The 22899-nt window shown below is 38.5% G+C and overlaps 1 protein-coding gene across 4 annotated transcripts in view; it reads left to right on the plus strand.

Moving 5' to 3' along the window:
- The window catches only part of Cdc27 (cell division cycle 27), a 50652-nt gene that overhangs the window by 21830 nt on the left and 5923 nt on the right, over positions 1-22899 (plus strand). For 2 of the 4 annotated variants that reach the window (XM_075990416.1, XM_075990414.1), the window contains exons 10-16: positions 5020-5119; positions 6215-6422; positions 7424-7596; positions 10699-10851; positions 11341-11549; positions 18560-18677; positions 20653-20781. In XM_075990416.1, the coding sequence (XP_075846531.1) occupies positions 5020-5119; positions 6215-6422; positions 7424-7596; positions 10699-10851; positions 11341-11549; positions 18560-18677; positions 20653-20781 (1090 nt within the window). The remainder of the gene's footprint in view (positions 1-5019; positions 5120-6214; positions 6423-7423; positions 7597-10698; positions 10852-11340; positions 11550-18559; positions 18678-20652; positions 20782-22899) is intronic. The other 2 variants (XM_075990415.1, XM_075990417.1) reach the window with 1 other exon arrangement.

Raw genomic sequence — 22899 nt, forward strand, 5'->3', positions numbered from 1 at the left:
GGGAGGAACATTTCCCCTCCAAAGTCTATAGGGAGGATCTTTCCTTACTCAGACCATCCTTGGATTGTGACAGCATAGTTCATGTCTTCCTTTGTCTTGACAAGACCATGTCTGTATCTAGATTTCCCTTCCTGTAAGGATGTCAATCATACTGGATGGGTCAGTACCCACCTTTATGACCTCATCATCACTTGATTACAGCTGTGGAGACCCCATTTGCCCAATAACCAGTCACAGATGGGTTCTGGGCATTAAGAGAAACTCAATTGACTACTGCCATATTAGCAACCAAGCATTTCTTAGCAGCTTTCTCTTTTCAAAGACATCTTTATGGTGTATATTTTAATGTATCAAATGTGCCTTCAAGTGGTGAACCCTTACAACAGTACTTTTTGATGCTCTCAGGGAATATTATAACTGTTTTGTATCCATATATATATATTAACCCCCACAATATATCATTGTTTAAACGTTAAAAAAAAAGTCATCTCATCCCCTATAATGTGTCACGGTAATGAATTTTTCCTCTTCTGCATATCAGAAAAAAAGCTGCTTCATCTTTATTTTTTTAATACTTATTTATTTCACATTCTGACCGCAGTTTCCTCTCTGGAAGTCTTTCTGTTTTCTAGGCTAGTCTCACTAGGCTCAAGTAGCTGTAATGACAAGAGAGTATCGCTTTACCTAGATGTCATTTTTTTTAAAAAGAAATTTTACTGAGTAGGGCGTAGCTGAGGAGATGGCTCAGCAGATATATGTTCTTGTTGTGAAAGCAAAAGGGCCTGGGTTCAAATTGATTCCCGGCACCCACATAAAAGTTGGGTGTGTCCACATGTGCTTCTTTCTAACCCTAATGTTGGGTGGAGACAGGCAGGTCCTGGAACCTCTCCTGCCGGCCAGCCAAACCAAAACTGTGAACTTCAGGTTTAATAGAGACTGTCTTTAAAAATAAGGTGGATGACTGGAGAGGTAGCTCAGTCCTGAGTGCTTGCTTGTGAGACATGAGTACCTGAGCATGGCCAGGCATGCCCATAACCCCAACACTAAGAGATAGAGGCAGGAGGATCCAGAGAGCTCACTGCCAGCCAGCCTAGCAAAAAAATGAGCTTCTGGTTCAGTGCGGGACTGATTTATGAAAATAAAGAACCATAGAGGAGGCTGTCTGAGGCCCTTTTCTAACCTCTGCTTACACACTTAGGGTGGGAATGTGTGTATGCATACACACACACCTTGTATTTATTATTTATTTATATTAACTATATTTTTTTTTGTTTGATTTGCGTTTGGTTTTTCGAGATAGGGTTTCTCTGCAGCTTTGGGGCCTATACTAGTTATTACTCTATAGACCAGACTGGCCTTGAACTCACAGAGATCCACCTGCCTCTGTCTTCCTAGTGCTGGGATTCAAGCCGTACACCACCACTGCCTGGTGCTGTATGTATATATTTTAATTTTATGTGCATTGTTATTTTTGCCATGGATGTTGGGTCTCCTGGAAATGGAGTTATAGAAAGTTATGAGCTGCCATATAGGTGTTGGAAATTGAACCTGGGTCCTCTAGAGAGCAGTCTGTGCTCTTAACCACTGAACCATCTCTCAGCCCCTTGAAAATATTTTGTTGCCATGCATATGAAGGATTTCCCAGCATGGCCAGCCCATCATTTTCTTTATATAAATTATCCTCTAAGATTCATTTGTGTGAATTTCCCAAGGTATTTGTTGGTAACTCCCAGGACATTTTATTTTATGTGTATGGATATTTCAACTGTGTGTATGCCTGTGCACTATGTACATGCCTGGTGCCTGAGAAGCCAGAGGAGGGCATCCATCCCCTGGAACTGGAGTTATACGGGAGCCATCTCTTCCGGTCCACCCTCCCCATCATATTTTAAAACAGTGATGCTAGTTAAACCTTTTTTTTTCTTTTAATGTTGGGACTGGATAGATGACTGCTCTTTCAAAGGAACGAGGTTTGTCTCCCAGCACCCACATGGTGACTCATAACCTTCTATAACACTAATATCAGAGGAACTAATGCCTTCTGACCCATACACATAAAATATTTTTTTAAAAAAAATAAATGTTATAGTAATTGACACATAATCACATATGCCAAGCACCTTTTATTGTCAGGCTCCGAGTTAACCAAATACAAACTTAAAATTCAGACACTGTTCACATCATATGAAATAAATATATATTTTCTGATTCCTCGGACTTTGGGGGAAATCTCCACTTGCATCAAGTGAGTCTTTGGAACCAGCAGAACCTTAACAAAAACATAGAAAAGTTTCTGTCCTAACCTCTAAGCCTAAAAACTGCCGTAGCTTTCTTTTTCTTTGAAGGAGAATTATGTCACCCTTATGCAGTCTTCTAAGTCAGTCTTAAACTGTTCCTAGATTTGTCCTCCCTATAAACTACCCTGCATTATAAAATTATTCCTTTCCACTTCTTGTCAGAATTCTTTTTTTTTATAAGTAATCACATTGATAAGATACATTTCTTATACTATAAACGAGAGTTGTTGCTGGAGAGATCACTCAGTGGTTAAGAATGTTAACTGCTCTTGCAGAGGACTGGGGTTTGCTTCCCACACAGTGGGCTCCAACTGACTGTAACTCCAACTTCAGTGAATCTGATGCCCTCTTCTGGCCTCTGCAGGCTACTACATGCATGTGATGCTTATAAACTTATAAAGGCAAACACAAACATGAAATAAAAAGTAAATAATATATATTATATGTTGGTGAAGGATTGTCTAGATCAGGTTGGCCGGCCTGTGGGCATGTCTGTGAGAGGTTTTCCGAATAGGGTTAGTTGAGGTGGAAAGACTCTACCTGAGTATGGATGGCACCATTTCATCATCTGGGCTCTGGTCAGAACCAGAGAGAAAGAACTCAGCTTCTTCTCTGCTTCTTGACCCTTTGTCTCTTATGTTGCTTTTGCCAAGAATATTTGGAAACCAAGATGAACAACCAATAATAACTACCCATAAGTTATGAAGTATTTAGATTTACTTAGTCTGTAAGCTGTCTGTCTCTTCTCCCCCCTTTTATACAGGGTCTCATGTATCCTAGAATGGTTGTAGACTTGCTGTATATCTGAAAATAACCTTAAACTAATTGCTCACCTGCCTGCACCTCCAGGGTGCTAGGATTACAAGCCCTTTAGCAGTATATCAAGTTTATGTGATGCTAGAGGCCAAACCCAGGGCTTTGTGCAATGCTAAGGAGCTGTATCCTCAGACCTGTTGCCTACTCTTTTTGTTGCTCTTTGAAACAGGTCTCACTGTACCCTTACTCAGTCTTAATTAGATCATTTTAGCTTTTTTTTTTTTTTTGAGACAGGGTCTCATTCTGTAGCCCAGACTGGCCTTGAATTAAAACCTGTCTCAGCTTCCTTTATTATAGAGATTATCAGCATTATTACACCCTGCCTAACTAAGTTATAATTGAATTCAAAGCAAAGAATTTTTTTTAAAGATTTATTATGTTCCGCCTGCATATGTGCCTGAATGCCAGAAGAGGGCACCAGTTCTCATCATCAATGTCTGTGAGCCACCATGTGACTGCTGGGAATTGAACTCAGGACCCCTGAAAGAGCAACCAGTTCTCTTAACCTAGGACCATCTCCAGCCCAGCAGTTAAGAACTTGGTGTTGTTGCAGAAAACCTAGCTTCACTTCCCACCACCTATTTGGGTGGTTTACAACTGCCTGTGACTTCAGTTTTAGGGAATGTGATGCCCTCGTCTAGCTGCCTGCATACCCCTGATGCATATGTATACATGCAGGCACTGGTGTATATGCATGATATAAAAAATAGCTGAGTGTAGAAATACATGTCTTTATTCACAGCACTTGAGAGGCTGAGTGTGAGGCCAGCCTGCTCTACATAGTGAATTCCAGAACAGCCAGAGTTGCATAGCTAGATTCTTGTGTCAAAGAAAATAAAATAAACCAAATCTTTAAAGCGGGAATTCATTTTTAGCTGAGCAAAGGCAGAGACAGGCAGATTTCTGTGAATTCAAGATTGTATTGATCTACATAGAGAGTTCTAGGCAACCAGGGATACAACAAGTAAGACCTTTTTTTTTTTTTTGTGTGTGTGTGTGTGTGTGTGTGTGTGTGTGTGTGTATTTACATTTGGGTCAGACAGATGGCTCAACAGGTAGTTCTTTCTTTTCTTGTAGAGGACCACCATTCAGTTCAAAGTAGAACTCTTGTCTTATAGTTCGCCTTTCAAGTAGACCTGTATAAAGTGATGATCATACTCTTTTTAGCTAAGTAAAAGAAACCTTTGATTTAGCTGGTCAAGCTTCTATTTACTCTAGTGATATTTGTTTACTAGCAGATACTACACATTAAAATTATTCATGCCCAACTTTTCCTTTTACTTAATATTTTGTGCTTGCCAATGGGTGCCCCAGACAATTGTTTGTAGATGTATTTGTTTATTCACTCAGAAGTTATTTTTTAGATTAAGTAAAAATGTCTAATTTCAGTTAGTGAAGATTGTTACTGTACTCCACTCTATAATGACTTAATTGGGTTGGGGGGTTGTCCTGTGCATTCTGGTACATGCTGTGCACTCAGGCCAAAAGAGATTATAGCATCCTCTGGAACAAGACTTACTGGCAGCTGTGAGCCATAGAGAGTGGGCATTAGGAGCAAAGCTTGGGTCCTCTTGGAGAGTATCAAGTACTCTTAACCAGTGAGCCATTCATCCAGATCCCCTGGAACTGGATCTTCAGACAGTTGTGAGCTGCCATGTGGGTGCTGGGAACTGAACCCCGGTCCTCTGGAAGAGCAGTCAGTGCTCTTAACTGCTGAGCCATCTCTCCAGCCCCTGTGAATAATTTTTAAATTCTGTGTTTTCATAGAGAACCAAAGGGAACTAAGCAAAAGACCAATTTTAAAGTATTTCTATGATGAATGAATGTTTTAATAAAGTAGAATTGTGACAATAGCTAATGATCACAAGCTAAGTAAATGTTTTAAAATGTGTTTTGTTTGTTTTAGTACAACACCTCAGGTATTGAGCCCCACCATTACATCTCCCCCAAACGCATTGCCTCGGAGAAGTTCCCGCCTTTTCACTAGTGACAGCTCTACAACCAAGGTAAAGGTCACAGTCGCTTACTGCTTCCTGTGCGTCACTGACCCCATCTCAAACAAGGAAAGACTTTTGTTTTTAATTTTGTTTAAAATTATATAGCTCAGGCTGGTCTAGAAATTGCTTTCCTCCTGCTTTAACTTCTAGGGTGCTAGGATTATAGGGATGCACCACCATACTGAACTAAATAATTTATTATTTGGTGAACTAGCTATAATTTTTGTGACTCTCCTTAGTCCTTGGGTAAATGTGTCATTCTTGAAATTACCAAATTATAATAAAAGTGTCAGTTGCTTATCGGGAAATAAGGCTGGAGGGAGGATGCAGCTATTCAAATGTAGTGCAAATGGGTTTGCTCTAAAAGAATAATTCTGCACCATAACTGTTGTGGTTGGTTGCACAAATGCCTTTGTTTGATGAAATGATACAAAACTGTATACACATGCAAAAGAATTCATTAAGTACTAGGAAATATTCATAGGGTCTGTGGTTTACACGTTATCACTGAGAAAAGAAGGAGTGAAAATTCAATCATGTTATTATCTTCCTAGAATTATTTTAAAGGTTAAAAGCAAAAGATGAGGGGATATTTTGTTTCTTGGTCTGCTGACTGACATTATTAATAATTTACTTTTGATATGCTATATACAATGTTTTTTGCCATTGGTTATAGTGCTTTGATGTAATTAGTGTTGCATTTTCCTATCTTTAAATAGTGAACGAGAAAAGTTCACTATTTAAAATATATAGAAAAGTTCTACCCTTAGTGCAGACTGAGTTCAGTCACTATTAACTCATTATTAACCTATTGTATTTAAAATGAAATGACTGTCAGAGCTGCTGGCTCATTCCTGTGATTCCAATACTTGGAAGGCAAAAACAGGATTGCTTCAAGTTCCAGGTCAGCATGAGCCAAAAAGTAAGAACCTGTTTCAAAACAAACAAAAAATAAATAGTTTTTGAAAACTTGTTTTTATAAAATTTCGGGTTAAGACAAAAAGACTAATGAGGATTACGCAATTCTATGTGTAGTACTCGAGAAAATGTCGATCTAAAATAATTTTGAGTGTGATAAGCATGACAATTTATCCCTTTTTACAGGAGAATAGCAAAAAGTTAAAAATGAAGTTTCCACCTAAAATCCCAAACAGAAAAACAAAAAGTAAAACTAATAAAGGAGGAATAACTCAACCCAGCATAAATGACAGTCTGGAAATTACAAAGTTGGACTCTTCTATCATTTCAGAAGGGAAAATATCCACAATCACACCTCAGATCCAGGCGTTTAACCTACAAAAGGCAGCCGCAGGTCTGTTATAAATGCTTTCTGTAGTCCTTGCGTTTTTTTTTGTTGTTGTTGTTGTTGTTGTTGTTTTTACTTTATTATACACGTATTTTAACTAAGTTTCTTCATGCCTTCATTGTTTTTAGATAAATACTGGCATTAAAAATGTTTTATTGTTTATTTTTATGTTTTTAAATTTCTGTCTCTTTGTATTTCTGTGGATGGATGGATGCCCACAGAAGCCAGAATAGGGCGTGAATCCCTTGGAGCTGGAATTATAGATGGTTGTGAGCTGTTGGGTGGATGCTGGGAACTGTAGCACGATTGATAAAAACCCAGAGACAGAAATTGGGGTTCAACCTGAAGGTCAGAAAAGCAAAACAGCCAGCCACTGCCTCTGACCTCTACTTCAGTCTGAAAATAGTGATCCTGCCTCCAGGAATCTCAGAATGAGACTGTGTCTGAGAGCTGTCTCCTCCCATCTTATATTCCTCTCTAGGGCTGGGATTAAAGACGTGCACCGCTACCACCAGTTTCTATGGCAACTAGGGGGCTACTGGGATTAAAGGTGTGTTGTCACCATTGTCAGGTCTGTAAGGCTGATCAGTGCAGCTATTTTATTCTCTGAACTTCAGGCAAGCTTTATTTATTAAAATATAAATATTTCTACAGGTTTGGAACTGGACACAAAATGCACTTAACAACTGAGCTCCCCCCCTTAAAACATTTTTTTATTTGATTACATTTCCCCCTTAAAATATTTTTTATTACATTTATTTGAGAGTGTGTGTGTGTGTGTGTTAGGTTACAGGACAGTTTGTAGGAGTTAGTTTTTAGCATACATCATTTGGAGTCCCAGGGATCAAACTTGGGTCATCAGGCTTGGTGGCAAGATGCTTTAACCACCAAGCAATCTTGCCATCCAGATATTGGAACTTTTTTTAAAGGAGAAATCTGTGGTTAGGTTTTTTAGAAAACCAAAGTTGTATTTTTCTCCTTTGTTTATTATATTTTTTTTCTCCTAGAAGGTTTGATGAGTCTTCTTCGTGAAATGGGAAAAGGTTATTTAGCTTTGTGTTCATATAACTGCAAAGAAGCTATAAATATTTTGAGCCACCTACCTTCTCACCACTACAGTACTGGTTGGGTATTGTGCCAAGTTGGACGGGCTTATTTTGAGCTTTCAGAATACATGCAGGTAAGTATGCAAAGATATACAAACCTATGCATATATCCTTGTAGAGTATTTAACTTTAATGTGTAAGGCTAGATCTAAAAGGTCAATATTCACTAGTTTATTATGTGATATTTATATAATTATTTTCTTGGTATGTATAATAGTTAGGATTACTGTTGATGTATTGAAACACCATGACTAAAAGCAACTTGGAGAGAAAATGATATATTTATTTTATTCATAGCTCCATATAAAGCAGTGAGGTCAGAATTCATGCAAGACAGGGACCTGGAGCAGGAACTGATGCAGAAGCTATGAGGAATGCTTCCTACTGGCTTGCTCCCTGGGGCCTTTGGTCAGCCAGCTTTCTTAAAGAATTTAGGGCCACCAGCCCAGGAGCCCTTCCCCATCAATCAGTAATAAAGAAAGAGCCCTAGAGCAGGATCTTGTGGAGGCATTTTCTCCATTGAGGTTCCTTCCTTTCAGATAACTCTAGGATATGTCAGGTTGACATAAAATTAGCTAGCATAATAATTTCTAAATAACATTATTTCTTGCAAGCCGGGCGGTGGTGGCTCACGCCTTTAATCACAGCGCTTGGGAGGCAGAGGCAGGCGGATCTTTGTGAGTTCGAGGCCAGCCTGGTCTACAAGAGCTAGTTCCAGGACAGGCTCTAAACTACAGTGAAACCCTGACTCAAAAAAAAAAAAAAAATTATTTCTTGCATTAAGAGATAATTAAAATTTAGTGGACTTGTAAAGGATTCGTAGAGAATAGTCATCAAGTTATGTGAAATATTTCTATTCTCAGTTGAATAAGAAAATATTTACCATGTAATCAATATTTATAATGTAAATTCTTTCTATAAAATATACAGAATTGTATACTGAACTGAATGTTTATTATTTAACATGTTTTAAAACTTAATGCTGTTGCCAGGTGTAATGGTTTACACCTTTAGTCCCAGCACAAAAACAAACAAACCTGCTTACTATATCTGTGAAGATGATTTATGTTTAATTGAAGGCATAATGTCCTTATAATAGTTTTTTTTTTTTCTTTTGAAGCAGGATCTTTTACTTGATACCCCTGGCTACACACACACACACACACACACACACACACACACACACACACACACACACACACACACACACACACACACCGATGCTGGGATTTAAAGGCGTGCACCACACGCCTTGCCTGTTTTGTTTTTGAGACAGGGTCTAATGTAGCTCAGACTGTCCTCTGGCTCTGTATAAACCAGAATGACCTAGAATTCCTGATCCTCTTGCCCCCTTCCTCCTTAGATATTGGGATTATAGGGATGTACTATCATCCCTAATTTATGAATACACATGTAGGTTGACTCCAGGCTTTTATCTATGCTTAGCAAACTCTACCAACTGAAAATTGCATCATCAGCCTTTCAACTTTTTTTAATTAGTACTTTTTTCCCGTCTTCCTGTTTGCATAGTTCATAATCACTTGTTTTTTATTTGTTTGTTTGGATTTTGTGTGTGTAGCTAGCTAATGCTTTTTTGAATTCACTGTATTCATTCTGCTAGCCTTGAAATCACAGGTATGTGCCATCATACCTGGATTGCTTTCGTTTTTTATTTTTGGGAGACAAAGTCTTGCTATGTAGTTCACGCTCATCTTGAATTCACTGTGTGGCTCAGGCTGGTCTCAGACTTGCTACAGTCCTCTTATTTTAGCAAATTTCATTCCTAGCTAATAATCACTTCTGCAAGGTCACAGTAGTTTCTGAAAACTTTGAAAGCAAAAGGTATTTCTGTGTGGCAAATTGCTGTGTCTGCTATCTTATAGCCTGTGTCCTTTGGAAGAACTTAACGCACAACTTTTAAGAGATTTGAGGGAACTTATAAAACATCAAACTATTTCTAGATGCCAAATCAACATGTTTTGGGCAAAAGTTCCCAGTTTTATCAGTGTGCTTTCCTGGGGTTGGAGAATGAGTCAACAACTAAGAGTTGCTATACTTACAGAGGTCCAGCTCACAGCAGTCTAACTCCATCCCTGGGGGTTTGACACCCTTTTCTGACATTGGGTACCCACATGTATGTGGCATACGTACACAAAAGTAAATATTTAAAACAGAAATTCTTCCCTTATTTTCTGTCATCTTCATTTTGAACTTAATAAAGTGATAAAACTAGGGGATATGTTGGATTTATAAAGCTGTTTGTTTGTTTGTTTGTTTGTTTTTAATAAAGTTTTTTGTTTGGTTTGGTTTGGTTTTTTGAGAGGCTTTCACTGTGTAGTTCTAGAGCCTGTCCTGGGACTCGCTCTGATGACCAGGCTGGCCTCAAACTCACAGAGATCCACATGCCTCTGCCAACTGAGTGCTGGGATTAAAGCTGTGTACCATCACCGCGCAGTAGGACCTAGTTCTAAAGTTTTTTAAACAAGATGCACAGTTCCAGAAATTGTGAATATTTTGAGGAAAAAGGAGAACAAGAGAGACCTTAGGAAAGGGCAATTGGAACCCAGCAGTTCCATGCAGGTCATGGTTCAACTTCCAGTGTGCCCTAGAGTTGGCAGCCAACTGACCTTGTTTATACCGCAAAGGTTTAAACTCAGCCTTTCAGTAGATTCTCCCTACTCCTCTTTTTCAAATTTTATTTTGTATGTGTGCCAAACATGTGCCTGGTGCCAGAAGAGTGTGTTAGATCCCCTGAAACTGCAGTTTGAGAAAGTTGTGAGCCACCATGTGAATGCTGGGAAACAAAAGCCAGTTCCTCCGCAGAGCTGCTGGTGCTCTTAACTCCTGATCCTCCTCTCCTGCCCCCTCTCTTTTTTTTTAGAGAGAAATTTCTTTTCAAATTTCATGTCTTTACCCATAGTTAAAATGCAAAAAGCAGACTAAATGTGAGTGATTGCTTCAGTATTTGACTTCCTACAGCTGATTTGTTAAGTTATCCTTGTTGCTAATTCACATAAAGCATAATCCTTTCAGAATTTAGGTCCTGTGAAGACTTTGACCAGCATTGCCCTGTATATGTAAACTGTAGCAACATCTTTGCCCTTACTCTTCTCTTCTCTTCTCTTCTCTTCTCTTCTCTTCTCTTCTCTTCTCTTCTCTTCTCTTTTCTATTTCAGGCTGAAAGAATATTCTCAGAAGTTAGAAGGATTGAGAATTACAGAGTTGAAGGTATGGAGATCTACTCTACAACACTTTGGCATCTTCAGAAAGATGTTGCTCTTTCAGTTCTTTCAAAAGATTTAACAGACATGGATAAGAACTCACCAGAGGTATGATTACAGTTTGTTTAATAGTAGTCACTTTTCCTTTACTTGTTTAATGAAGTGTTTATTCAGTTATTCTTTATCAGTAAATGTCAGGAGTCAGATAACAGGGTAAGAAGCTGCAGAAAAGCCTCCTCCATTCATCCTTCCTTGTAGAAGCTAGGCATAGTGTAAACTGTAATCCCAGCACCTCTTCAGGGAGGAGACGGAACTAGGCAAACCCCTAAAAGCCTGCAGGCAGCTAGCCTGCTGCACACAACTGAACAATATAGACCCTGTGTCAAACAAGGTGGAAAGCAAGGAACAACACCCACACACTTAAATGTGTGCACACATATGTTTCCTAAGGTCAAAATTAAGTTTAGATACAAGAAAAATTAGAAACTAATTTTCTAAATAAACTGAGTTTCTACTTTTGATAACTTTTTTTTTTTTAAGAAAGCATAAAATACTGTAACTGTGTTTGATTGTTGTTGTTTGTTTCCATTTTACCAGGCCTGGTGTGCTGCTGGAAATTGTTTCAGTCTGCAACGGGAACATGATATTGCAATTAAATTCTTCCAAAGAGCTATCCAGGTTGATCCAAATTATGCTTACGCCTATACTCTATTAGGACATGAGTTTGTGTTAACTGAGGAACTAGACAAAGCCTTAGCATGTTTTCGAAATGCTATAAGAGTAAACCCTAGACATTATAATGCATGGTAAGTGTAAAGACAAAGTCTCAGTGAATCATTTTGATTTCATTTGTTTGCATGTATGCGTATATGTATGCGGTGTGTGTGCTGCAGCTAACATGTGGAGGTTAGAACATAATATCCAAACGTTGGTTTTCTTCTTCCACTGTGTGGATTAGGCTCAGGAGCAAGCACATTGCCAGCCCTTAGTGGCTTTTTTCTTTTTTATATGTATGGATGTTATGCTTGTATGTGTTTTTTGTATTATGTGCAACAGATCAGCTTAGCAGGGGCACTGTGACAGAAGGGACAGGGTCTCAGGAATAGGTGGGTAAGAAGTCAGCGAATGACAAGCAGACACAAGACTCAAAGGAATTGCATCTGAATGTATCTTTATTAGGCATGAGGCTCATCCTTTATACAGAAAGATTGCTTACAGCATGTATTGTTTTTTCATGCGATACAGATTATTATTAGAATCATTGTATCAAATACATGAGGATAGATTTTCATCAGACAGATGTCCCTGGTGTGAGTCGGTTGGTCATGCTAGACGTGGCTTGGCATTAGTTTCGATATGAATCTTCATCTAGCCTATGAGTTCATGGCATTTTGAGCTAAGGGCAAGCGGTTGTGGTTAACAGTCACACAGTCTACGGTCTTTTTATATTTCTGCCATCTATGCAGAAGAACTTCTTCTTTCCTTCTCCTCCATATTTCTAACTCCTTTTCAATCCTTCCCCAAAACCAGTCTCGACGTTACAGGCATTTATCTCTCTCTTCTATCCTTATCCCATCTTTGCTGAATCTGTCTTAATTGCTTAGTTAACTTTGCCTTTTGTTCTTCATCTACTGGCCACCAGATTAAACCTGAAAACCTTTTTGCCTTTAATGTTAACCCATCTTCCTCCATTAACATCATATACTCCCTGTATATGGCAATGTCTCATCAGTAGACTCTGGAAACTTATGTTTTCCCTTCCAGAAGAAACCAGACTGCATTCCTTAGAACATAAGCAGGTAATGCCAAAAGTGCAAGGGCTCCAGTGCAGGAAGCACAGCACACACACCTTCTCTGCGGGCACTCTTCCTTGAAGCTTGTGCCACAGCCTATATGAGAAATCACACAGACTCTGCAGGAGGTGGCGTGACACATGTTGTTTTTTGAGGTAGGCTCTTTCATGGACCCTGGAGCTAAAGAGATACTTGCTGCTTTTACAGAGAACCTGAGTTCTATTCCCAGAACCTACATGATGGTTCATAACCTTCTGTAGCTGTAGGTTCCAAGGGCTCTGATGATCTTTTCTGATTTTTTTTTTTGTACATTAGGAATACACTTGGTGTACATATGAACATTCAGGCAAACACTCAAACACATAAAATACAAATAACTAAATCACTGGGAGGAAGCATTTAACATTGCCAAGAGTGATGATGCTGCATAGTCTTATCCCCAGTACTCAGGGGGAAGAGCAGACAGATCTCTGAGTTTGATGCCAGCCTGGCTTGTCTAGTAAATTCTAGGCGAGTAAGGGCTGCATGGTGAAACCTTGTTTCAAAAGAGAGGGGGAAAAAAATTTAACAGAGTACCAACAAGATGGCTCAAGGTGCTTGCCACACAAGCGTAGTAACCTAAATTCCATTTCTTGGGACCCACATGATGGAAGGAGTCCTCTAACCTTCACATATGTCCCTTGGCACATGCATATAGACATAATATTGAAACGTTTTACTCTGCTGCACTTTTTAAAAAGTTAATTAGAACTTGGTTATGGTAGCATGTACCTGGCTACGACTTAGCTTTTTCTGTATAGGAAATTCCAGACTAGCCAAAGCTGCATAGCAAGACTCTGTCTCAAAATAAAGTCAGGGAGGGAAGATAAAATTTAACCCACTTAATAAAATGCTTGTCTTACATGCACAAAGCCCTGGGTTCTGTCCCCAGAACTATATATACTAGACCTTGTGGCTCATGCTTTAATCCCAGTACTGATGAAGTAGAAATGAAGGTCAGGATTATCCTTGGCAACATGAATTGGAGGCACTCTCAAAAATAAATAAATAGGGGGCTGGAGAGATGGCTCAGCAGTTAAGAGCATTGCCTGCTCTTCCAAAGGTCCTGAGTTCAATTCCCAACAACCACATGGTGGCTCACAACCATCTGAAATGAGGTCTGGTGCCCTCTTCTGGCCTGCAGGCATACAAGCAGACAGAATACTGTATGTATGTATGTATGTATGTATGTATAAATAAATAAATAAATATTTAAAAAAATAAAATAAATAAATATAAAATAGTATACAGGCTAAGCATTTACGAATAATAAAGCATAAAGAAATCATAATATCCTAGCCTATACTATATTGTATATGTAAACATGTAAGTGTGGATAAAGTCAAAAAATTAAGAAAGGAGATCATGAGGTGATGAAAAAAATAGACAAAATATAGGCACAAGGATACATGAGTCACAGAAGCAGATATAACCCTTAAATGTTTTTTATTTTCAACTTCATTTAAGGTTTTTTTTGGGGGGGGGCGTTGTGTCTTGCACGAGTTCTAATTGGTCTTAATAATAAAAACCAGGAGCCAGTTATCAGAATAAATGCTGAGAGATAAGAGAGAGAAAAGAGCAAGCCACAGCCAACTCTTACCTTGCTGACTCGTCAGACGAAAGAGGGACCAAGCTCCTCTCTCTGCCCAGCCATATGACTTCCTATCTATCAGTACAGACCTCCAGACTTCTGTTATTAACTAGTGGCTAGCTCTCCCCTTTAGTCTTTAGGCACGCTTTATTTGTTAGAGTAAAAACACATTTCCCCTTTTTTGTCTAAAATTTTTTTAAAGATTTATTTATTGTGTATACAGTGTTCTGTCTGCATGTATGCTTGAAAACCAGAAGAGGGCACCAGATCTCATTGTAGATGGTTGTGAGCCAGTCACCATGTGGTTGCTGGGAATTGAACTTGGGTCCTCTGGAAGAGCAGCCATTGCTCTTAACTTCTGAGCCATCTCTCCAGCTCTCTTTTGTCTAAAATTTTAAAAAAGGTTATAACTAATATAAGAAAAATTATATACAATAAGTACAATAACTATATTCAATATACAGGTGATAAATACACCAACAATGTCTAGTCCTTTAGCAATTGACAAATTCAGACAAAATACTTCATATCCTATCTTGGTAGCCCAAGATGTTGTACCTAATTTATTCTATCCTAACTTGGATTACCAACCTAACAATAACCTTTTATGTCTCAATGCCTTATACATATTACACCCCTTTAGTGAATTTCTTTACAGAATCTCATAACAAGGATAACTATAACTGTGACATCTTCAACTTCATTAGAGACCCATGAAGGTAATAATATTACCTGAGTAAACATGAAGTGCAACAAGTGACTTCCAAAAACTGTGAGAAATGGCAGAAACAGCTGGCTGCCTGGACAATCTCTCAAGGTTCCTCTACAGCATTGAGACATCTGTCTTTGGTTTACAGACCTAGCATATCTGACAGACTTTTCTGTGAAGCAGGTCGTTTTGTAGGGCTGTCCCTCCTTGTCTTGTCAGAGGTCAGCAGTCCTTTCCTTTGTGTCCTGCTTGTCCAGTTTGGACAGCGTTCTGTCAGAAGTCGAGGCAAGGGCACTTTCTAGCCTGGTGGCTTGCTTTTGCCACACAAAAAGTAAATAAACTCTAGGAGCTGGAGAGATGGCTCAGCAGTTAAGAACACTGCTGTTCTTCCAGAGTCCCTGAGTTCAGTTCCCAGCAACTACATGGTGGTTCACACCCATCTCTAATGAGATCTGGTGCCCTCTTCTGGCCTGCAGGCATACATGCAGACAGAACACTGTATACATAATATATAAATTAAAAGAAATTAAACTTCATATGGAGTTTCTTCGATAACCCATCATTTGAAATAGTTTGGAGCTGCCAGAAACAGACATGTCTCATTGTCATAAATTAATAAAAAAAAAAACCTATGTCATTAAAGATCTTAAATGCCATATTCTATAGATCTTTGAAATATTTGAAGATGACCTTTCTATATATCTGTCTGATCTTGAAACATACCTGGTGTGACTATAAGTTCAATTGTAATAGGTGACTAATTACTAATCTGCATTATTATCCTACATAGTTGGTAATAACTTTCAAGGACTAGAAATTTGTATTTCCTTGTTAATTGAGCTATATAAGTTCAATACCTTGAACAAGATTAGGAATGTATGTACAGTATGTTCTAACAAAAATAACCTTAATTTGTATCAATATACAATAATCCATATCAATGTAAAGTATTTAAAACTAGTGATAGTTTTGTGATGTAAAAATAGATTCAATAATCAACCTTTTTATTCTATTTCTATATCTCTCTTTTTTCAGAGTAGACTCAATAATCTACCCTTATATCCTATCATATCTATATCCTCATTTTTTTCTTTTTAAAACAGGAACCCTAAATCTAAACTCCTTTGTTCAGCTTTTTTCCTGATCATTAGCAATAACAACTTGTAACCAACGCCCCCAAACAATGACTAATATCCATAACCCAATAAAAGGCCAAAAACCACCCACCCCACCTCTTGGGAATGTAGGTGCCATGTTCTTAAAATTACTTCCTGCTGTTTGGATGCAGTGGCATCTTTAGAGGATCCTGAAAAGAAAAAATTGGGTTAATTGTCAAGTCCTGGGAGAGGTAGCTGTTTCATTTGTTGTCCAGTCTCTTCGTAATGGGAAACTGCAGGGTTTGTCTGAAGTCTTGGCAAGAGTAGTCTGTGAGACTGGATCATCTCAGCTAGCCACCTCAATATTGTGCTGAGCAATTTGTAATTTAAAGCCAATCTTTAGGTGATGTTTGTCAGCTTAGTGGTGTTATAGTCATTGTGGAATCGTTGTTGGGTATAGCATATAATTCTGATTTTTAGACAGAATCATAAGGGCTTTGATCACTTCACTCAAATTTTTGATTTGTAACTTGCCTTTCCTGATTTCTTTGCATCAGTTTAGAATGTAGGGGCTCCTAATATTGGTATTCCCCATATAGTGCGAGGAAGGATCTAGCTAGTTCTCTTTATAAGTTGAGTTCTCTTGCTTTTTTGATACTATTGTTAATCTCTCTGAAAAAATTACTGCAAACTCTTTGCTGAGGTTCACTTTCTGCCCATAATTTGTCAATTTCATCATTATTCAAAGGTACTATAATTTCTGCTGGGTATATTCCTGCTAATGGACAAAGTCCCAATTTTCCTTTTAGAATCAACTCAGAAACATAAGTCCTTGTCACTGTCTAAGGTTGTGAACAAATTATTCAGTTTATCCGGATTTACCCCAATAGTAGGCTCTAGATAGGAAATGTCTCCAGCAATCTTTGAAAGTCATTAAGAGTCTGCAGTTGATCGGAATTTGGACCTTTTAGGGTCTAAGTTTTTGTAGACCTATTTTATGTCCTAAATAATTAATAGAATCTTCTCTTTGTAAGCTCCAGCAAGGTAAAATTTTCTTCTTCAAACATTCTTTCTAAAATACCTATATTTCAACCAGCTAGTAAAATGGTAATCTAAAGATTGAGGAAATTGCTTACGTATCATTTCCAGTCACTGACATACAAAATATTGGCACAGGGTGGTACTATTTAACATTCCCTGTGGGAGAATCTTCCATTGATATCTCCTAGCAGACTGAGAATTACTATAAGTAGGCACAGTGAAGACAAATTTTCTGTCTTTTTCTTATAAATATATAGGGAAGAAATAATCTTTTAAATTAGTCACTATAAGAGGCCACTTTTTAGGCAATAAAGAACGCACAGGCCGGGCGGTGGTGGCGTGCACACCTTTAATCCCAGCACTCGGGAGGCAGAGGCAGGTGGATCTCTGCGAGTTCAAGGCCAGCCTGGTCTACAAGAGCCAGTTCCAGGACAGGCTCCAAAATCACAGAGAAACCCTGTCTCGAAAAACCAAAAATAAAATAAAATAAAATAAAAATAAAAGATTAGAGAGAGGAGCAGCCACACCCAACTCTTGTTAACCTCCCGTCTCCTCCTGCCTTATATTCCTCTCTCTGCCCAGTCATATCACTTCCTGTCTGTATAGACATGCAGACCTCTATGGTTAACTCGTGGCTAGCTCCGCCCTCTGATCTTTAGGCAAGCTATATTTGTTAGAGTACATCACCACAGATGTGTGAATTCAACTTTTTTTGCAATGATATACTAAGAACCATTTTTACATTTCAAAAGAATTCAACATGTGTTATTCCTTCATGACAGTGATTATGCAAACCTGGTCTTTCTTTTTGAACTCCTATTCTGGAAGAAAGGCTTTTCTAACATGCAGCTTCCCCTCTTTTTTCTTTTGTTTAAATCATTCTATTAAAGTATTGCTTAATGTGTAAATTGTATTGTTATATAAACAGTTGTTACACATATAAAATGTGACTTAGAGAAAAAGGAGGTGAATTTACCAGAACCAGACATTGTGACACATGCAGTTATTTACCAGCTGCTTGGGAGGCTAAGATAGGAAGATTACTTGAGCCAGGAATTCAAGGCCAGTACAGGTACCTAAAAAGAATAATGTAGGTGGTGGTGCACACCTTTAATCCCAGCACTAGGGAAACTGAGGATCTCTGAGTTCAAGACCAGCCTGGTCTACATAGTGAGTTCCAGGACAGCCAGGACTACACAGAGAAGCCCTTTCTTAGGGATGGGGGCAGTTTAGCAAAATGTTTGCCATACACATCACGCTGCAGGAATTAATGGTTTAGTCGAGATTAGTGAGTATAAGGATACGGCTTACTTTTCCTCCATGATCATAGTTCTACCTGTTGGGTTAATTTATTATTAAAATGTGTCTTCTAAAAGGCTTCAGTGACTTTTATTATGACTAATACTTTTTGTCTCTCCATAAAACTTAACATTATTTTTCCATTGTGTATTAAAATGTCAGGTACCATATGTGTTCTGTTGATAGTTGGATTAATAAACTAGCCAAAAAATATATTTTTTTAAATTGTGCTGTTTTACAATTTCAGGTATGGTTTAGGAATGATTTATTATAAGCAAGAGAAGTTCAGCCTTGCAGAAATGCACTTCCAGAAAGCACTTGATATCAACCCTCAGAGTTCAGTCTTACTTTGCCACATTGGAGTAGTAAGTAACATTGTAAACACAGCTCTCTTACCTCCCTTATAAAATACTTTAAGTGACTTAATAATGGTTATTATGAAAATTGGGCTTTTTTTGTCCATGAATCAGTATCTCAGTCTTTTATAGCTATAACTCACTTTTTGATTTTCATGAATAGATGCTTTGTGGGCCTGAGGGTGTAGCTCGGGTGCTATAGATTTGGTCTCTAGCACTGAAAAAAGCTGAGCATGGCTCACAGTTAGAATCTTAACACTTCCTGGAGGTAGAAACAGGTGGATCACAAGTTCAAAGTCATTCTCAGCTATGAATGAGGTTGAAGGCCAGTTTGGACTATCTCCAGAGAGGAAGGGTTGGGGGTGGGGGGGATCCCTGTGTTTGTATACTTTTTCTGTTTTGTTTGTTTTTTATATATTTGTGACTCAAGTGATGTTTTTTGTTGTTATTTAAGAGTTACTTTATTTTTAGCCAGACAGTGATGGTATGTGCCTTTAATCTCAGCACATGGGAGGCAGAGGCAGGTGGATCTCTTGAGTTCAAGGCCACCCTGGTCTACAGAGCTAGTTCCAGGACAGCTAGGGCTGAACCCCCTCTCAATTTTTTTTTAATGTGTATTATCAGATATGTCTGCTTGTCTGCAAATGCCCAGAGAGACCAAAGAAAGTCATCAGATCTCCTGACGCTGAAGTTATAGGCAGTTGTAGACCACCTGACATGGGTATTGGGAAGTGAACAAACTCTGCACCTAGACAAGAGCACTTTTAACTACTAAGCCATATCTCCAGACATCTTTTTTGTTTCTCCTGAGACTGTTTTATGTAGCCCAGACTATAAGGGATAATTGAGTGACACGGGATTTAAGAACAATTCCTTTGAACATAGCTTAATCTTTAGAGGATCATAATAAGCCTTTAGAAATGTTGCCTGCATAAATGATAAATGCTTTTCTTCTGAAGGGTAAAACCAAGTTATACTTCCTTTTAGACTTCATGGTAATTATCTGCTGTAAAGCTCAAATCATAGGTCTGGAGAAGTGGTTATGCAGAGGACCCGGGTTTCGTACCTAGCATCTGCTTTGAACAGCCTGCAACCACCTGTAATTCCAGCTCCAGAGAATCTGCAGGCCCCTGACTTCCGCAGGCACCAGCACGCATGTGCATGTGCACATACACATACACACATGTATGCATAATTCAAAATACATCTTTTTTAAGATATTGAATTATGATTATTATCATAGGCACACTGTGGTAGGTTTAGGGGTCTGAGTACCTAGGTTTTTTTCTTATAGAGTATTATTTAATATCTCTGGAGTTCAGGGTGCTTTTTAAAAAATTGTTGTTGTTGTTGTTGTTGTTGTTACTGGGAGGGAGTTACAGGACAGTAGAATTGGTTCATTCTTCTACCTTACATGAGTTAGTGGGTTCTGTGGATTGAACTAAGATCAAGGTCTTTACCAACCAGTCAGTTTTGCTGGCCCTCAGTGTGCTATCTTTATAATTGAGCAATCGATGGACTTAGAAGAGAATTAGAGATATCTGTTAATCATTCAGTGTCTTAGTTATTTTTCTGTTGCTGTGGTACAACATCATGACCACGGCAACTTTGAAAGCATTTAATTTGGCTTACAGTTTCAAAGGGCTAAAGTTCATGATGGTAGGGCAAAGGAACAAGGGAACACTGGGCTTTTAAAACCTCAGAACCTGCCCTTAGTGACGACACACCTTCTTCAGCAAGACCATGCCTCCTAATTCTATCCAAACAGCCTGCCAACTAGGGACCAAGTATTCAAACATATGAGCCCTCCAGGGGTCATCCTCATTCCAACTACCACAGTTAGTAATGAGTTACTTAGTCAACTTAAACCCAGCAGACAATCTAATTAGACTATAGCCTCATTTCTTTAAAAGGTTTATTCTTGATAATGCTTTGAATTATGTTATTTGCTTCTTACCTTTCTTTTTTACTTTATTCCTTATAGGTTCAGCATGCACTCAAAAAATCGGAGAAGGCTTTGGATACCCTAAACAAAGCCATTGTTATTGATCCCAAGAACCCTCTATGCAAATTTCACAGAGCCTCAGTTTTATTTGCAAATGAAAAATACAAGGTAAAATTTATATCTGTTTCTTCTACTTTGTATTGTATCTTTTTAAAAAAACAAAAACAACGAAACAAAACAAAAACAAACTACAGGGGCTGGAGAGATGGCTCAGAGGTTAAGAGCATTGCCTGCTCTTCCAAAGATCCTGAGTTCAATTCCCAGCAACCACATGGTGGCTCACAACCATCTGTAATGGGGTCTGGTGGCCTCTTCTGGCCTGCAGGCATACAGACAGAATATTGTATACATAATAAATAAATAAATATTTAAACAAAAAAAACACACACAAAAACAAACTACAAAGCCAACCTGGCCTGCATATCAAGTTCCAGGATAGGCCAGAGGTGCATAGAGAGACGTTGCCTCAATCAATCAATTAATCAATCAATAATAAACAAACATTTTTAAGAGCCTAGGTGTTGTTGATGATTTGATTTTTTTAAAACTGTTTTATCTGTTTTTAAAAGCTGTTGAGGGGGTTCTTAGTTTCATATTATTATTGCATGAACTACTCCTAGTACTTACGAGAATTGCCACTAGCTCTACTCTAGCTACAGAATATTGCAGTACATTTTAAGCTACAGAATGAAATTTTGTCTCAGAAAAACAAAAGAATAAGTAGAAATACCCCTAGATTCAGAAATGTGTTAGAATTCCATGTCTAGAAAGGCTCTTTGTACATCAAGGGATTATCTTAGAGAGACCGGGAGCATCCCCCTTTTAGGACTGAGGGCGGGGGAGAGTGGCTGGTGAATGACTGCAACGCTCATGATTACGCTGGGGCTGTGAACAGAATGCATGAGGCCTGGGTGGAATCTACTTCTTCAAAAAGGGGGAGGAAAAAATGTGTATTGAGTACCTGCTGCCTTTCTAGGAAAACAGTGGTAAATAATGCAGTCACATTTTCTGCCTTAGGGACTTCCAACTTAGTACCCTAGAAGTATGGGAAGATAAATATCAGGAAAACTAAGAGAGAAAAGAGACATGAAGTGAGATGAAATTTTTTTCTGAAAATTTCAATCATAATGATGACAGCTATACAGATTGCATATTGTTCTGCAACTTGTGTTCTTCACTTAATCCTCTGTTAATATTTATACATTAACGGAACCAGTTATGGTGAGATACTACTGAATCCTAGTACTCTCAAGAGTGAAAGGCAGGAGGAGGATCAAGAGTTCAGCTGTATATATAGAGATTGAGGCCAGCCTGAACTACATAAGGCTTTGTCTCAAAAAAAACTAAACTATTTCCCCTGGAATTTTTTTTTTAACCTAAGTTATATTTTGTTTTGGCACAAAGAGGGCTTTAAAAAAAAAAGCAAGAATCCTCTTGAACGTTGATACAACGTGTATAATTTTTTAAATTATGTGCAGGGGTCTGTATCTGTATGTGGGTATATGCTCTTGAATGTAGGTGCCCTCAGAGACCAAAGATGTCCAGTTCTCTGGAGCTAGCTACTCCCAGCTTTTAATTTTAAACAAGGTCTTGCTAACAGCTCAGTCTGGCTTCAAACTCAGGATCCTCATGCCTCTGCCTTCTGACTACTGGGATTGTAGGAGTATACCATGATGCTAACTTTTTACTTTTTTTTTTTTTCAAAAACATATTCAGGGGCTAGAGAGATGGCTCAAAGGTTAAGAGCATTGCCTGCTCTTCCAAAGGTCCTGAGTTCAATTCTCAGCAACCACATGGTGGCTCACAACCATCTATAATGGGGTCTGATGCCCTCTTCTGGCCTGCAAGCATATACACAGACAGAATATTATATACATAATAAATAAATAAATAAATAAATTTTTAAAAAAACCATATCCATTTTTCATAGAGAATGGGTAGTACTTTTATTTAACTAGGTTTTACTTAGTTGCCCTGATTGCTTCTACTGTTTACAATAGAGTCTGTCTTAACACACCCACCCCCACAAAACACACACGCAGCCCATCTCTTCAGTGTTGGGAATTAAACCTTGGGTTGCCCCAAGATGGACACAGGCTATACCACTGAGCTGTATCCCAGGCAGGGCTGTCTGTTATAAAGATGACTTAGTAAGTACTTTTTAAAAAATGTAGAGCCTAGTGGTAGTGCACACCTTTAATCCCAGCACTTGGGAGGCAGAGGCAG

Source organism: Microtus pennsylvanicus, chromosome 11, assembly GCF_037038515.1.
Source record: "Microtus pennsylvanicus isolate mMicPen1 chromosome 11, mMicPen1.hap1, whole genome shotgun sequence".
NCBI classification, from domain to species: domain Eukaryota; kingdom Metazoa; phylum Chordata; class Mammalia; order Rodentia; family Cricetidae; genus Microtus; species Microtus pennsylvanicus.